This window comes from Anomalospiza imberbis, chromosome 1, assembly GCF_031753505.1.
Source record: "Anomalospiza imberbis isolate Cuckoo-Finch-1a 21T00152 chromosome 1, ASM3175350v1, whole genome shotgun sequence".
Lineage (NCBI taxonomy): Eukaryota > Metazoa > Chordata > Aves > Passeriformes > Viduidae > Anomalospiza > Anomalospiza imberbis.
The window spans coordinates 64302396-64319584 of record NC_089681.1 but is presented as its reverse complement, the minus strand read 5'-3'; the positions used below and the strand labels follow the sequence as shown (position 1 = coordinate 64319584).

Genomic DNA, 17189 nt, shown 5'->3' with positions numbered 1-17189 from the left:
TACCCTTGACTCTTTATTTTTGCCCTTTTATCTATTACAACTAATTCGAGTTCTTTTGCCCTTTTCAGTTTAAGACGTGGGCTTTCTGTAAAGCCTCCCCCTGCCACCGAGCTCTCCGGGTGCAGAGCCTTTAGAAATTGAGGGGTTTACTGTCAAAATGAAAATTTCACTTCAAATTATCTCGGCTGATGCACGTTTTCCAGGCCGGGGGCTCCTGTCTGAGCCTTTTGACAGCCAGATCAGCAGAGGGGTTCAGTGATCTCGATAATATCATCCAAGAGAGCGAAAGTCAATACAATGACAGGGAATATGACTGGATACAATCCAATTACGGCTGCTCGCAGAGAGGGGAAGGGCTTGATCTGATCTCCGCACCTGGATTCCTTTATTCAGTCCTTGCACTAACAGGTCTCGCTAGAAACTTCACAGGCTGAAGTATGTTATATTTCGGCTGAGTGCTTTCTCTGTTGCGTTTATAGTTGCCTTTGTATATTTCCCCCCTTTATTGTATTCTTATTTATTTATTGTGAAGGGGGTTGGACCGACGGGGAGCCGCTGGGGTGGGATGGACGAGAATGCTGGGAAGCAAGGAAGGCTCTTTTGCTTGTGCCGGTGTCAGTTTGGTCCTTCGGGTGCTCTCGGTTCTTCGCCGCCCCGAGCGCCGAAGCTCAGGGGTTTTAGGCCGGCCCGGGTAAGCCGGGATCTATTATTGCCTCGCAGTTTCTTTTCCAGCAGTTCTCACTGTCTCACGGTCCTGGGATCAGTACAGTTTGTTCCCATTCTGGGGAAGGAAATTAAATCTTTTAAGCGCCTGTTATCTAAGTGGTAAATTGGCTGCGAGTGCTCCTGAATCACACGTCGAGAGCGCTCTTCCTCCCTCTCTCTTTTTGTTGGCTGCACTCTATTTAATGTCAAAACGGTAAAGCATCTGTACTGAAGTGCTGAAATATTCATGGCGGATCAGCGATTCTCCGCACTGGCAGAGGAGCTGGAAAGCTAAAACGGTTCTTTAAAAGATCAAATTTTCCATGTGAATCAATTGCTCCGCGCACGGCGAAGGCGACGCCGCGGCAGAGCCCGGCCCTTGGGGGCCGACCCCCGCCCGCCCGCAGCTCGGGAAGGAGGGGAGGAGGTAGGGGGGATGCTCCCGCCTCGCCGGACCTCGGCGGGCAGCCGGAGCCCCAGCTGTCGGCCCGGGAGGCGGCGGGGCCCCGGCGCTGCCCCGCGGAGGCAAGGCCGGCGCGGAGCGCAGCCCAGCATCCCTCCTGCGCGCAGCGCGCCTCCGTCCTCAGTGCCGCGGCAGCGCTGCGCTGAGCCTCTCTTCCCCTCTCCCGGCAGCCTGTTGACAGTCCTTGGAATTACCGGGATCGGCTCCGAGGGGGAATTTGAAACATAGGAGTTGTTTGTTGCCCAATGCAAAACGCCACCACTTGTGTTACCTCTGAAACAGACAATTTATTGGAGTGAGCATACCTTTTAACATATTTTTTTTTGTCAAGATAAATTTGTGCAGTAGGTGTAAACTTAGTAGAAGTGCTGTTTGTGAATTATATGCTAACAAGGAAATCAGGAGGAAAAACTCTCGAAGAGTCTTTACAACTAATGTCGGCATGCCTTAAATTAAATCTGAATTAAAATTTCCCGTTTGTAAACTTTCGGATGTAAACTTTTAAAGTAGGTCTACACTATAGTACGTGCTTTTTGGACATGGAATTAAATAACTTTCACGACACTGATCCCTTAAAGTCGCAGCCAGGAGAAAATGTTCAGAACAGCAATGAGCAAAAGTCTTTCCGTTGAACTGAGCAAACTGAACTTTAAATCCTCGTTTATGTTGTTTGTTTAAAAAAAAAAAAAAAAAAGAAAGAAGAAGAAAAAGTTTTATATTTAAATTTAAACTCTTGCAAGTCTCTTTTCAGTGTAGCTGACTCTTCAAGCGTTAGAAAGTCCTTTGCCCCTCGGCGGGCCTGTTAGGAACAAAACATTTTGCTTCCTGATTTGGGAAACGCCAGAAACTCTTTGTTTGAGTCATGGTGGGCCAGGTTTGAGAGCTGCCCCTTGAGCACATTGGCGCCGTTCCCCACCGCGCGTCCCAAGGCGCCCGTTTCCAGAATGGCTCCTTTGGTGGTAGCCCAGGAAACTGTTGTGTTGCTCAGGGCTTGATTTAAAGTACTGTGCCTGAACAGGGGGTCGTGAAACACCCCGTCCACCCAGTTCCTGAGGTTGGTGACCGGCGAGTCCTGGTGCCTGTCCATGACGCTGACCGGGGCGGGAGCGGCGGCGGCGGCCGAGCCCCCCGGCCGTTTCAGCATGCAGGAGGGGTACTCGGCCTGGTTGAGGGAGGTGGCAGTGTGCGCCAGGGACCAAATCCTGGGCTTCGCCTCCAGCAGCTGCTGCCCCTGCTGGAAGCACATCTTGGACTCGCAGCCGCGCTGCCGAGCGCCCAGCGGGTCGGGGCCGCACTCCTCCGCCGCCGTCTTCAGGCAGCTCCGCACCCGCTCTGCCGCCGCCTCCTCCTCCTCTTCCTCCTCCCTGGCGGCAGCCGGCGGCGGCATCTTGGCGGGGAGCTCGGCGGTCCGCGGCGGGTGGCTGCCGCCCGGGAGCGGGAGCGGGTGCGGGTGCGGATGCGGGAGCGGGTGTGGGAAGGGCCGCCTCAGCTCGCACTCCGAGCTCTCCGACTCGGCGGCGTCCAAGTCCTCCAGGTCGCTGAGCTCCAGTTCCTTCTCCTCCTTGCCCGTGGGTTCTGCGGGGCGGGGGCGGGGGAAAGGACAGCAAAAACAAGACACACGGTCACTGTCGGGGCCGCACTGCCCCGCGGCCGCCCCCACCAGCGAGGCCCTCGGCCGCCCCCACCAGCGAGGCCCGCCCCGCGGGCGAGCTGCCGGCCGAGCCCCCGCGGCCGCACCGCTAAGTGCCTGGTTTTAGCAGGGTACCCTCGGCTTTCCCGCTCTTCATCGTCTCTTCCTGCGAACCCTCCTCCTCCTCCTCCTCCTCTTCCTCATAGGGCCGCTTCTCGTCAGAGCACTTGTTCCGCGGGGGCCAGGTCATCTTGTTCTCCTTCTTGAGCCGCCGGCGGGCGTTGGCGAACCAAGTGGAGACCTGGGTGAGGGTCATCTTGGTGATGATGGCCAGCATGATCTTCTCGCCCTTGGTGGGATAGGGGTTCTTGCGGTGCTCCTGCAGCCAGGCCTTCAGCGTGCTGGTCGTCTCACGGGTGGCGTTTTTCCTCCGCGTCCCGCCGTCCATCGTCCCGTACCTGCAGGCACAGGGGAAGCCCCGGGATGTGGCAGCTCGCTCTCACCCCCGCGCACCTGCCCGACGCGGGGTCCCAGAGTCTCGGCCCGGCCGCTTGCCTGCGGCACCCCCCAGAGCGCAGCTGGACCGGAGAGGGGGAAGATGGATGAGGACAGCTCGGTTTTAAGAGGGATGAGGACAGCTCAGCTTTATGAGGGAGACCAGCCTAGAGAATTCAGGCCGAGGAAGGAAAGCAAGGAAGGGCTCAGCCAGCAGAAGCAGCGGGCAATGCAAATTTCCGCTCTGCCTTGACGGTGGTGGCAGAAAGAGGGAAGGAATCGTCTGCTTTTATTTGCGGTAAAGTCAATGTCAACATTTCGGGCATCAGGAAAATCCTAGCAGCTTGCAAACTCACAGAAATACCACTTTCCTCTCGTTTTATTAGTCCTCCCCAAGCAAAATTCATCGGGGTGACCCCAGGCTGTAAGTGTTAATAGAAATATATTTCCTCTCACTCCTTTTATTAGTAATCTCCTCTACCCTTTTGTTCCTGAAATTGTAGGAACCTAACGCAGATGACACTGGGCTGCGACTGAATATTTAATGCACATCCTCCAGGAAAGGTCACTGGCGCCCAATGGGCCTCAGAGCTGGGAGCGGTGTGTAAGGGGGTTTGCGCTGGTTTAAAACTAATAAATAGACACGGGATGCCCAAGCCTGACTCCGCGCAGGGAAAGATAATTACCGCCCCGGATAAGAGGGATTGCCCCCGCGCTATCGCCCGCCCGGGGGGCGGAGGACCCTGTGTCGGTGTGGGAAATGGGAGGCGACATGCCTGGGGCCGGGAGATGCTGAGAGGCGAGGAGGCGGGTTGGCGGGGCTGGCGGGGCGGGGCGGGGCAGGGAGGCGATGGCGAGGAGGGGGTGGCGGGGGTGGAGGGCAGCGAGCGGGGCCGGGCTGGGGATGGCGCTTACCTGTCGTACTGGTACTGGCTGAGGGTGTGATCGTAGGGGTAGTAGGCAGCCGCCGGGGCGATGCCCGCATGCGCAGAGCCGCTCCCGTCCTTCGCGTCCAAACTGTTCTGCAAGAGACACCGCCCGCCGCCCTCAGCCCCCGCCGCCGGGAGAGCCCGGCCCCCGCCCGGCACCGCCGCCCGGCTCCCCCGCCCCGCGTCCCGGAGCGGCGCGACGGACCTTCCCGGGGGCCCCTCGGCCGCGGCGCCCGGCGGCATCAATAGGGACATTAACTCGCGCTGTTACGGTGCAGGGAAAAAAAAAAAAAAAAAAAAAAAAAAAAAAAAGAAGGGAAAAAATAAAAAGAAAAAGAAAAAAGGCCGTGTGGGAAGATCGCATCATTTTTTTGCAAGCCTGGGTATGGGTCGTCCTAAACTGCTCGCCCGGACGGGCCCTCCGCACTCGGCCGCCAGCTCGTCAGGCGCGACTTTTAATTGCGTTACCGTGAGGAGCGAGCGCCGGGCTGGAACAGCTGCTGACCGCAGGGCTGGACGCGGGGAGCGCCGTGCGGCACGGCGGGGCGGAGAAGAAGCCTCCAGGGCTGCCCCCGCCCGGAGAGGGGGTCCCGCCGAGCGGCCTCCGCCCCCGGGCCATGGGGGGAGCGCGGGGCCGACGGCAGGGAGCGAGCGAGCATCCCCCGGGGCGGCTTACCAAGGAGTAGAAGGCGGGAGCCTCAGTACCGTAGGTCACGTAGTTTCCATAGCCCTGGGGCCCGGCGTAGGGTCCGCCGTAGACCCCCAGGGCGGCGGCGGAGTTGAGCTCGTGTCGGGCGGTGGCGAGCAGGCGGCTCTCGTACACCGGGCAGTACACGGGGGTCTGGGCGGAGGCGGCCGCCCCCGTCTCAGCCAGCGTCCGGCTGCTGGACTCGCAGCAGGTCGTCAGGGAGTTGGTGCTCATCAGGAACTGGAGGGAAAGAAAGCGGTGCTGAGGGCGGGGTGGGGGGAATTTCCTAAAGTGTAACCAAGTTTGGGTTCGGTTGCTTTTAGATTGTGTGGGTTTGGTGGGTTTTTGTTTGGGTTTGGTTTGGGCTTTTTTTTTTTTTTTTTTCCCAAATCAGGTCATAGCTTAAGGGTGTCGCCTGCCCTCCTCCCTCCCCTGCCGTATTATACTTCAATCGTGATAGAAACGCTCTGGAGAAGCGCAGAGGTGCAAGTATTTAAGTATTTTATCAGTTTTTTAGAACGACTCCACAACAACAACAACCAAACGCCCCGTGACTGTGGATGTTTAATCCTCTATAATACATTCCTCAGGCCCTCTGCATTTAAAAGCTAACTTTTCCTGAGGTGTTTTCACAAGACTGGGGTTTACACCGTTTTCTCCTCTTGCAGCACAATGATTCCCATCTGCGTTTTTAAAACCTTTTTTTCGAAGTCATTCATGCATATTTATTTTGACTGCAGATTTGTAGCAGCCACGCAAGCATCTGTTATTAACCTGATGGTTTAGAATATCCCATTCTGTTTCTACGGGCGGACCTCCATACATCCATGGTTAATTGATAAACTGTGAATTTAATCGTGAAAAAGAAAAAAAAAAGTGGGGAGGGTGCGGGTGGGGATTGGGGATCTCTAGCTCCCCTTCTCACCTCTCTCATCTCTGTAATCATCTCCCACGCGTCTTTATCATCCCCAAACACCCTAAATCCCGCGTGTTTCATCCCATTTTAAAACTGGTGCCCGACACAGAACTTGGACGTCTTGGAAAGCTGTGGAGCGAGCATCTGCTTTGCTGCTACCGCGTGCGGGAAGAGGATCGCTGCCGCCCTCATCCCGGACGGAAGGCATCGATAAGGACTGAAATTCAATCAATTAACGTTGGTAGGCAAAAAGTCTTACCTGGGGTGCAGAGGAGTAAGGGTAGCCAAACTGAGGATAGGACATGGTACAGAGGCTCCCAGTTATCTAGAAACAAGGCGAGGCGTCTGATCTGCACGCTATTGCAGCCTGGCTCTGCTCTGTTGTACCAATTGATTGGTAACCACAGGTCCCTAGATGCTTATAGGATGAAGCAGAGAACCACATTTAATTTATTTACATGAAAACTTAAACTTTTTTTTTTCTTTTAAATATGTACAGCGATTTTAGCACCTTCCCCACTATAGCTACGACACAGAAATAATTGTTACATGTAGGCTCCAAGGCTGGCAGACGTGACTGCAAAAATAAATACTTTGCACCCACGGAAAAATAAAAGGTGGGAAGAAGAAAAGTGATACAAATGCATCAGCTCACAAGCACGTTGTTTTAAAAGAGCCGAGCCTCTGACGTCACGCAAAACTTACTTAAATTAACCTGCCTGTAAGTGTAACACTCATTTTCGGGAATCTTTTCCCTGGCATGAAAAAAAGACTCTCTAGCATCGCCTTCAGCCTGCCTAACAGGGGAGAAAAGTTTGAGGAGCTCTTCAGTAGCGGCAACGACTGCTTGCAACACATATATTTCTGCAGGCAAGGGAAGGAAATGAATGTTTTTAATCTGAAGGATCAATGTTGTATCAGCTATTTTCCCCACCCTCCTCAGTCACTGAAAGGCTAGTAAGCACTTTTAATTAGAAATTAATTAATGAGCAGCTGCTTCTTCCCACCCCACAGTAATAATTAGTCTCAATTACAAACAAGACATATGAAGGGACACACGACTGAGTCTTCATTTAAGATTTAATCAACAGTTAAAATTAGCGCTAACGCTGACAATAAAGCACATAATAAGCAATCCTCCTTTTCTTTTCGGCTTTTATTCCAGGCGTGTGATTACAGGTAGGAAACCCTACAAGCGTCTTCCGGGGAATGATGGAAAATATGTGACTTTTCACTTTAAAAATACTTTGATCCCATCTGTAACTTCCAACACCCCCTTCTACCCGACCCATCCCACCGCTGCTATCAGCCTCCCTACCCTCTGGGGGTCTGGGACCCCCCCACACACAAGCAGGCAGCAATCCCCCCCTGCTGCGCGCTCGGAGGGAACGGGCCGTGGGGGGATGATGCTGGCAGCCCCAGCAGCTCTCCCCCGACGGCCGGTACCACCGAGGCAGGGCAATCAGGCGGCCCCCGGGTGGACGGAGGAAGCGGAGGAGTCAGCTCCGAGGCTGAAGCTGGGCTGCTGGTGCAGTCGAACGCTGCTCCATGGTGTGCAGACTTGCTCAGAGAGATTCCTGGGTTCAGACATGTGAATAGCCCCAGGGTCACACTCTAATTAATGATGATATTCTCTTCTTCTCCCCAGCTGGAAGACTGCCTCCCAGAAACGAATCTGCCCACACTGACAGCTCGATTGAGGGTGATTGATGACTATCTGGAGACCACAGTACACATAATATAATATCTGCTGCGTAATTGCTTTAATTTACAGATGAAAATACTAGTCCTCAGATCGAGTTAGACTACAACGAGAGGCGTTTTATGGCGCTTTAGAGTGTTTGCAAATAAAAGATATCAGATACAGTACATGCAAATTATCCTGACAGCTCAGTATCTATAGCCGGGAGAAACGTATAAAGAAAAGGAATCAAATGACATAAATAATCGGTTTGGAATTCTGTATTGATTTTTGGATGGGAAGAAAGTGCTTTTTCTTTCCTCACCTGAAATGCGAATTCCTTTTTATTTCTGAGAATATTAATAACTTTGCCATTGGGTTTCTTTTATAGAAGGGCTTCTCTATTCCTCCTCCTGCACTATACCCCGGTGCTGCCAAGGTATAATAATACTTTTACCGACTCTATACTAGCAGCTTCCTTCTGTGCAGAGTGCTGACGGACTATTGCATTGTTTGGGAAGAAAAGACACCCAGTGTTTACACAATGGTCTGCACGCAGTGTTCCGTGCTGCTCCTTCTGCCTCCAGTGCCCATTGCGCTGGGGGATGTTTGTTTAAGCTTCGGAATAAAACTCACCGGTGCTAGGGAAGAAAATAGTTGCACTTATCTCAAGAGCGGCTCGGTGTAAAGCACTATAATTAGCTGGGAGAGCTGGAGAACTGCCTGAAGAAGTCCTCCCAGTTTTCCAGGCTACAGTTTGGGAAATGTCCTGGAGTTGTGTTTTTTTTGGTGTTTTTAGTTTTTATTTATTTTTTTTCCACTGCAGATGTCAACTCCGCAGTGGCCCACGGTGCACTACAGGTTTTGATATTTAGATGAGTCTATTAAACTTTAAAATACAAGGAGAAATTCAATATTTATAGTCCTTGTCTATTTATATATCACAGTTGTCTTTCACTGTGCCATGCAAATACTCTGATGCCCATTTTCACACTGAACTTCCCTGTATTAATCATGATAATTATTTGTCATTTTTCTTTGCAGCCTGCCTGCTCTATTACTTTACCCCCGGTCAGCTTTGTGTCAGTTCCAATCTGTATTCCCTAGAAAGCAGTCATTAAAAAAAAAAACCACCAAAACAAACAAACAAAAAGAAAAAGTGTCAAAAAAACTTAATAACCTTAAACGCTGAAAGCTGACATTATGTCCTCCCCCACTGCTGATGTCTTGTTTCACTTACAGTCTACAAATAATGGCCCTTTGTTGATAAGAAACTCAACACAATTATATTTCATCTTAAATTTTTGGTGCCAGAGCGCAAACATGCATTAAGCCCCACAATGATTTAAAATAACCTTTGTGGTTCTTGCACATAAACAAGGTAACACTGTTCAAATCCAAGCAAAGACGCTTAATGCTGTGGGCTATATCCTTAAGCATTTGGAAAATGCAAGTCTTTGCTGTTCTATAAAAATTGATCCTCGTCAAAGCCCCTCTCCTGTGCAGTGCAGTTAACAGCTTTCAAGAAAGAAACACACACAGCTTTCTCCAAAGTTTGAGCCAGGAAACCCATTACGATCAATAGGAAACACTGGAGAGTTCCCTTCTGGTCAGAACCAGCCTGCACACTCAGGCAAGCAGGTATTTCCCATCCAAAGCCCATCCAGGTCTCTCTCCTAGGGTTATGAGCTTTTCCTCTGAGTACCTGGAGCCAATGCTCATACAAATTTTATTGTAAAAACATGGAATGAGAATGAAAGAGTGTGATGCTGGAACAGGCCACAGCAGGTAAAACAGAACCTCTTAAGGACTCAGGCTTTGATGGACGTCTTGAGGAACATGATCTAGAGGCAGTTAATGCAGCTACACTTACTATCTGCATTTTCATCGCCTTCTGTTTTGGAGGGGTTATTGCCACTCCTGGAAATAATACAGCAACGGAATTTGCTTATGGGCTAAACAGACTTTAGTGAGCTCTTTCAGTCAAGTTTGCTTTGTTTTCATGTTACAGACTTAAAGCAACATTGACACCACCTGACAAATGCTGTGAAGCTCTACATGTTGCCCATTTGGAATCTGACATGGAACCGCGGGCTGCCTACAACATTTTCAAGAAGGTTAGCTCCCATAAACTTGCTATTGGCAGTAAATATGATTGGGTTTTTTTCCTGAGCCAATTTGAGGTGTAACTGCACCTCCTGCACTCTGAATCGAGGGACAGCGAGACGATGCCTCCGACCTGCACAAACCCATGCCATGGCTTGGGATTGGCAGAGCCATGATGACCAACAGAACAGTTGCATAAGAAGGCACTGCTAATTAATTTACTCAGTTTACAACTACATGTAAAATCAGTTTGTTCAAAGCTATCCATTTGAATGCTTTCATTTTGTAAGTCTTCAATCCTCTTGGCAAACAATCTAGATTAAAGCAGAAAGGCCTCACATGCTCATTCTGTTCTTTGTATTTATTATCTTTTCACACTTAAGAACTAGAGCCAGCATTTTCTCTCTCTCTCTCTCTCTCTCTCTCTCTGTCTTTCTCTCTCTCTCTTACATGCACACCCACACACACCCACACCCACACACACACAAAACTTTTCAGCAAGAGAAGTAAATGCTGCGACCAGGGCAGCTGCTCCATGGCTATAGATGGACCCTACAACATGCCCACATTTACCTGCTCGGTGCACAGCATTGCAACTACGCCTTCATTAGCAAAGCAAAGATTGTATAAGACTTCCTTTCTCAGCTCCTGTACCCCCAGTACTGCAGATCCGCAGGCATTTAGACGCCACCACCTTTGAGCTCTCGGGCAGCCGACAGCTTCAACTTACTTCCCTGCGAAGGTAAAACTTTCCTGCTTGCAAGGTCAAATTCTGTTTTTTAAAGTTCACCTTAAAATCCAGAAAGTTTGACTCAGTACCTTACCTTAGTGCTCGCTGAATATCATATCCACACCCCCTTCCCAAGAAATAACACACGTATGTTAAAATACATTTACCCTCTGTCCTAGGTAAAGATTGCACAAAGCCAAATGATTCATCACGGATAGTTTCTCTTCCCTCCAGCAGTTCGTTTTCAGCTGCCTTGCTGCTAAAGCAGGCTCCGAAGGAGAAGGGGGGGTGAGGGGGGTGGTAAGCCCCACCGCTCCCCTCCACCCCCCGCTTCCATAGAGACACACACACATACACACACACACACAGAGCCACACAGGCATCACCACCAAAGGAAGAAATTTTTTACCTGCGATCACGCCAGGCTTCGGTTAAAACCTGGTAGCGATGGCTGTGCCATGGCAGGGCTTCTCTCCTCTGGCGTGCGCTGGCTGGCGTGGCAGGGAGCTGCGGGGAGCTAACGCAGACATGTCTCAGTGCGCGGTACCTGCGCGGCGCGGCACGGAGCCTTCAGTCCCCAGGCGCCACAGCCACTTCACTAACCCCCTGTACCAGAGTGACGCTCAAGTGAATAGTTCCACTGATCACACTCTTTCCTACTGATTAACACTTTCCAACATGACCCGGCATTCCACTTCCAACTTTTCCCGTTTTAAAACAGAAGCAGCCAGAGCCGCTTGCTTCCGCGGGTTATAAACGCCGTCTGGGGCGTGGGGGACACCATAATTAATAGCAGGTTAGTAGAATTAGTGCTGCCACTCCAATTGTTGTCCTTGTTGCCAACAATAATTGCATTGATTCTGGAAGGACACGAATGTCCTCCATTTAACCTAATGATCTGCGGGTTGCACACGCTGTACGGCAGCCGTGGTGGTGATTAACTGCGCACACCTCCAAACTATAATTTATCTCCGCGAGTCACGACTGAAAGGCGCTAAACTTACAGGCAACTCTCCCTGCCTCTCTCGCCGTCTTTGTTTCCCTCCCGCTGGAGGAGGCGGGCTGGGACGTCGGCGTAGCCCTGCGCACAGGAGACGGGCACCTGTACCTGTCCCCCCGGCCGCCTCGGCTTTATTCATAGCCGAGGGGCAGCGCGGCGAGGCCGGGCGCCGCGGAGCTGCCGGGGACTGCCTGGGCCAGCGCCCCCGGCCGCGGGGAGGGGGCAAGGGGGGGCGGCGCAGCAGCGCCCGGCACCGGGGACCCGCTCCCTGCGGCGCCCCCGAGGCGGGATACACCGTCCCTGCCCACCCTGGGCGCAGCCCCACAGAGGCTGCCCGGGCACCGGGGGCTTCCTCCGGGCGGAGGTGGGGGTCAGCCGAGCGGGGAGCGGGGACAGGTGTCGGCGGCAGCCGAAAGCAGGTCGGGGCTGGAGCGCCTGTTGTCGCTCGTCCTCTCCGTCCTCCTGCGCCCGTCCCTGCGTCCGGCCGTCCGTCCCTCCCGGTCTCAGCCGCAGGCTGCCACCGCCGCTCTCTCCTGCGGAGAAGTTACACGGGCCCGAGGCTGGACGGACAGGCAGCGAGCTCCCAATCCGAAATGCCTTTCCCGGTGCGCAGCCTCCCGCCACCCTCTCTCAGTCCGGGGCGCCCAGGGCCACTTCGGGCTCCGGTCCGGTGTCCGGGGCCGCGCAGCGCCCGGGATACCCGCGGGAGCCTGTGCATGACAAGTTCCACCGCGCGCCCGGTACTTTCTTTTCTTAATTGTTTGTTCAGCAGGAAAAGGGACAAATCGGGATTGACAGAAGGGGGAGGAGGGATCAATATCATTCCTGTTTAAAGGCGTGAGCCTGGGCAGACGTCTCAATAAGACAGAGGAGGAGAAAAAGAGAGTGTTATATCCTACCTAATTAAGCGAAGACAAAGAGGTGTGGGGAGAAAGGTTCAGCAGAGGTGGGGTGGCAATAGGAATTTTTAATCCGGTGTCTTCCCACAGTAACCACCAAGGCTGAACAGTAACGTTAATAGGGAACATCTGTACATCGACAGATTTATTCTTGCCAGGGCTCTTTCACGCCTGTGTCATTTGCATGGCCCCGTGCTCGTAATGTTCGACACACGCAGCACCTTGTAGTGCAATGACAAGGTAAATCTAATGAATGCTAAAACTGGGAAATCCTCTTCTCTTTCCCCTTTCTCCCTCCTCGGATTGCCCTTGCAGCTTTCAATGTGGAGAAACCACACGGAGAAAGAAAACGTGAGCCTTCTCCCCATCTGCACTTGTAAGCAGAAAGCCAATCGTGCCACGAGCCTTCGCATTTTAAAGCGGAGTAACAAACCCTCAGCGACGCGGATTCCCTGGTTGCCCGCCCAGGGCTGCCTCGATGCCCCCCGGGGGTGCAGGCGTGTGTGCCCTCCCCGTCCCGGCACTGCGGGTCTGGATTCTCCTCCCGTCCCGCGGGGGGCCTGTCCCTCTGCGCTGCCCCGGGCTCCCGCCCCGGGCTGCCTCTGAGCCCGGCCGACTTCCCCGGGGCAGTGCCCTGCCTGTGCAGGGGGAGCCCCGCCGCTGCCCGGGGACCCCGTCCAGCCGCCTGCCTGCCCGGCCGAGCCCGTGTTTTACAGAGCGGGGTGGCACCATCCGCCGCCCGGAGGTGACACCTGCCTTCGGCCCTAATGTGCTTTGAGGGGACCGGGACCTTTCAGTGTTTTCCTCCAAACCTTTCCCCCTTCCGGCGCCGGTGCTCGGCCAGAGGCCGTCCCCGCTTTTCCCGACGGCAGAGTTACAGCGGGGGGAACTCCGGTGGTGAGGTGCTGGGGGGTTGCTGGATTCAGCTGCCTCCCTGCCCTGAAATATGATGTTCAAGGGCAGGAGGCATCGTTCAAAGAGTAATCTTTTATATTAACAGCTACAACCAGTATCAGTACATTAATATGAGTCTTGTAATATAACAACCTCGGGTCCACGAGATCAACATTTTTAATTATTTCAGCAATGCTTAAAGGAAGTGAGCAGACTCGAGTCTGTCTTTTCCAATTTGCTCATGTCGACCTGCACATCTTGGAAATTGCCATCCATTGCCACTCTGACCTACGTAGCAGAAAGCACAGTGGCTTTCTGTCAGAAACTGGTCTAGCCAGGCAGGAGGGCAACCAGACTAAGTGGAGCTGGAATCCCAGTAGACATGCAGGCAGGTCAACCATAGTGACATGATGGACACTGAGGGAACACTGGCCACTGATAAATCTGGGAAGATGCTTGCAACAAGAGCAAAAGCTTTTGGGCAGCACTCCCAAAAAAAAAACATGGGACAGAATCCAAGGCCGGAAGGGCATTTGCAGATCTTGCTTTATGCCATTCATAATGTTGTTAGGTTGTCTTTCTCCTTTTTTATTTTTGTTTAAATGATCAATAATGCCAAGGCTTCAACCATTTTTAATGTTTAAACTATTAAAAGGAGCTCTTTTCACTGTAGAAGCGCTGTTTGTCCTGTCTATCCTGGCATTCTTTGGCATTCTTTCCCATTTCTGTAGCTAGAGCAATGCCCTCTCTGCTGTGAAAAGGCCATTTTAAATGATACCAAGTGGTCATAACCCTTAATTTTCCATGTCATTAGATGAACAGCACTGGTGATAGCACCACATATTTCCATTCAGAAAGGGAATATCATTTAATTTTCAGTGTCAATTCCTTTGGCACTATGGCTATATTTCGAAGACCTACTTTCTAAGATACCAGATGGGAGAAAACAGCGGCTTGATTGCTTACTTTTTTGGCCTTTATTTTCCTGTAGAGGTTACTAAATCACACCTAGTCAAGGAATAATATACTAATGCATGTATCATAACTTATGTTCACTATGAAGGCCCTAGAAACACATTAGCTTAATCATGAAACCTCTGAGATAATTTACTTAACTGGAATAATTTCACAGGAAAGCCAATATAATTCAGAATGTAGTAAATACATGGATAGAAATCAGATTTTCACTCAAACTATTTTTGTCCTCATCTGGTTATATGGTGCCAAATTATGTGGTAGCCTCAGAGCAGCAAGCTTTGTCTTAATTTGCAGGGATCCATACAGGTACATTTCTTTTCCTTTTCTCACATTAAATTCATTATGTGATGTTCAAAAGACTGATGCACACTAGAAAACCTTTAGGCATTTCTGTGTAACGGGGATGGTTTATTAAAAGGATAGGTTATTACTTTGAACAATGACTTCAGTGCGTACGCTAAAATGTGAAATGTTTATCTGGTACTGGCCTGTATTGGCCAGAATCTGTACAACTCAACTTTTATTCATAAATGCATGCCTAAGCTAATAATCCATATTTATTTTCAGCTCCTGTGTGGTCATCTGAGCGTCTTTTGTAGTCCACAAAGATGTAGGTTCATGATTATGTTTTAAAGAATTTTGTAAGCAAGTATTACCAAAATTCCATTTGTGAGCCCATGATTTTCAAAAGATATTTATTTTGTGTTTGGAAAAAAAAAATGATGTGCTTAGAGAAATAGCTAAGGCTATCTTAGTATGCTTAATATGTGGATGGGTGGAGAGGATCATTTTTTAGGTAGAGCATAATTTCATTGACTTAGAAGCAGAACCAAGCCTCTTGGAAGATGCTGTAAAGGCAAAAGACACCAAGTGAGTCAGTGGCACCAAGTTCTCCTTCCTGCACTGAGTCTTTGCTGCAGACTTTGGCCAGGTGAGCCGTGCTGCTGAGGTGGAGCTCCAGGGAAGCAATTCAGCAATAAGCTCCTTCCTCCATGTTTCACAAGCGAAGAGACGTGGGCCAGGCGTGTAACCCCACCGGTCTTCCCGTGAGAGAGGAGTTCTGCTAAACGCTGCTCCTGAGCCGTCACTTCTTGCACAAAAGGGATCACAGAAGAGAACTGTGAGTGCCTCAGAAAACAAAGATGCAATTAAAGCAGTGTTTGTAGTTTTCAGTTAGGGTTATCTTTCAATGCAGGATGAACCATCATTTTTTTCCTGCTAATTATTTTCATTAGCTGTTTTAACTCTTCCTGAGAGTTCTTAATAATGGCTTCAGAGCAGAATGTGTAAAACTGAGAATTATTTATGGCACTGATTAGAACTACAGAATACTAATATGGGTAGTCAGGAATAATTCACCATAGCAGGAAAAGCACTATTTAATTGTTTAATGTAGAAGTTTAATTGTGCTTGCATACAATTATCATGTAAATATCACTGTGATCACTTTAAGAGGTTCTTTCTAAGTGTGCCAAAATTCTGAAGCAATCTGAAAAGAATTAATTTTTTTCTTAGCTCCCTTCACAAGTCTCTCAAGTGTAGTATATGTTTTAACTTAAACCAAAATATAGCCAAAGGCAGACAGGAGTTCCAACAGTGACCAGTGTAATACTCACTGCTTTTAATTACTGTAACAATAAATCACACAGGAATGTCCTCCAGGTACTAAATGATTTTCTAAAAACATTTGAGAATATTTTTGAAATTCAATTAATTGAAGGCACCAGATAAAAGGTACACATTCTTAATGGCTATAAAATAACCCTAAGGGATGTAACTGAGCTCCAAGCTTAACTTCAAAGTGTGACAGAAATACTTACTGTATTACTTTAAAAGTATTCAGATCAATGAATCAGTTAAAATTACTTATACATTTACCAACCTTTTCATTTTCTTTCTGAATATGATAGAAAGAATTGCTCTCATTTCCCAGGACACAAAAAGCAGTTGAGACCTGTAAAAGAAATTGTAATTAAAGCCAGCCTTCAGTCAAAATTGGTATTATGAATTTTTGGTTGACACAAGATAAAGGGGCCAGCGAAACATAAAAGTGGCTTGATAAAGCATACATTTAGACATTTTATACTGAAAATTAACTGGTTTGTGGAGATATTTCAGGGTCTAGGATTAAATCTGTCCTTGTTAGGCCAGTAAGCAGTTTTCTATTGAATTCAATAGAAGCAGTGACACCCTGCAATCTGTATTGTGCACAGCCGTGGGCACCTGACTGGCTCTCCAATTATGGGCCAAATCGCTTCTTTTTTTTTTCCTTTTTGTTCCTGCTCCTAGAATTAATCACTCTGCCCTGAACACCCACATGGCTCTGCAAGGTGCTTAAAATCTCAAGCAGTCATGGCATGCCTTCAGCTTTTGCAAGTGACACTCTGACATAGGATGCCAGCTAATGCTCAGTAGGATCTACCTCCATGAGTAAATACCTTGACATTTAGCCTATAGTTCATGAGCATCTCAGGTTGTTGTAAAAGAAAAGTGTTTAAACAAACACCATTTTCTCATTTGCAAGGTGATTTTATAATGCAGTGTGACTCAACAGCAGGAAAGTGTTAAGAAATATGTAGAGGCCGAACAATTGCTACCAGCCAATTTTTTTTGGCAATGGTTCTCTGTTCTGCAGGAGGACTTTTCCTCCTGCTCCGTAATGTCCACCGTGCACCCAGCTTTGAAAACAGATCATAGACCCATGGTCATCAGACCATGGAGATAAGGGTTAACTTCTAACATTTTCAAAATGGTTGCTTGTTATAAATTTGTGTCACAGTTAAACTGCACATGTATTATTCATTAGTGCAGAAAGTTTAGAAATAAGTTTAGAAACCAGAACTATGCACACATGTACATTCATGCTAATCTATGTCCGTACACAGAGGGAAATCATGTAGAGAAGTGTGTACTGCTTGGAAGAACTAAATTCTATGAGAAGACTGAAAACACTCTACTAAAGACTAATTGCAATGTTTTCCAATGGGTATTTCTTTTCAATACTCACTGACAATTTTGTTGGTAGCATGTTAATATTTTCTCTGTGTTTAAAATACATTAAATTGAGAAAATAAA

At 49.5% G+C, this 17189-nt stretch overlaps 1 protein-coding gene and 1 long non-coding RNA gene across 9 annotated transcripts; one reads left to right on the top strand and one right to left on the bottom strand.

The window, feature by feature from the left end:
- Positions 1-1853: 1853 nt before the first annotated feature.
- IRX4 (iroquois homeobox 4) lies at positions 1854-11490 on the bottom strand. 7 transcript variants are annotated; one of them, XM_068194971.1, is made up of 7 exons: positions 11348-11490; positions 10753-10860; positions 6086-7543; positions 4899-5150; positions 4209-4315; positions 2934-3256; positions 1854-2743 (listed from the first exon to the last, which is right to left on the bottom strand). In XM_068194971.1, the coding sequence occupies exons 3-7, from the start codon at positions 6128-6130 to the stop codon at positions 1971-1973; spliced, it is 1500 nt and encodes a 499-aa protein (XP_068051072.1). In that variant the 5' UTR covers positions 6131-7543; positions 10753-10860; positions 11348-11490; the 3' UTR covers positions 1854-1970. The 7 variants fall into 7 exon arrangements, with proteins under 7 accessions (XP_068051072.1, XP_068051061.1, XP_068051074.1 ...); XM_068194960.1 differs by having other exon boundaries at positions 6086-6244; XM_068194973.1 differs by lacking the exons at positions 10753-10860; positions 11348-11490 and adding exons at positions 10187-10347; positions 10511-10635 and having other exon boundaries at positions 6086-6244.
- Positions 11491-12879: 1389 nt separating this feature from the next.
- On the top strand, positions 12880-16619 carry LOC137476582 (uncharacterized). 2 transcript variants are annotated; one of them, XR_011000449.1, is made up of 3 exons: positions 12880-14724; positions 15035-15234; positions 16404-16619. It is a non-coding gene; the product is annotated as an uncharacterized lncRNA (long non-coding RNA). The 2 variants fall into 2 exon arrangements; XR_011000448.1 differs by having other exon boundaries at positions 12880-15234.
- Positions 16620-17189: the final 570 nt, after the last annotated feature.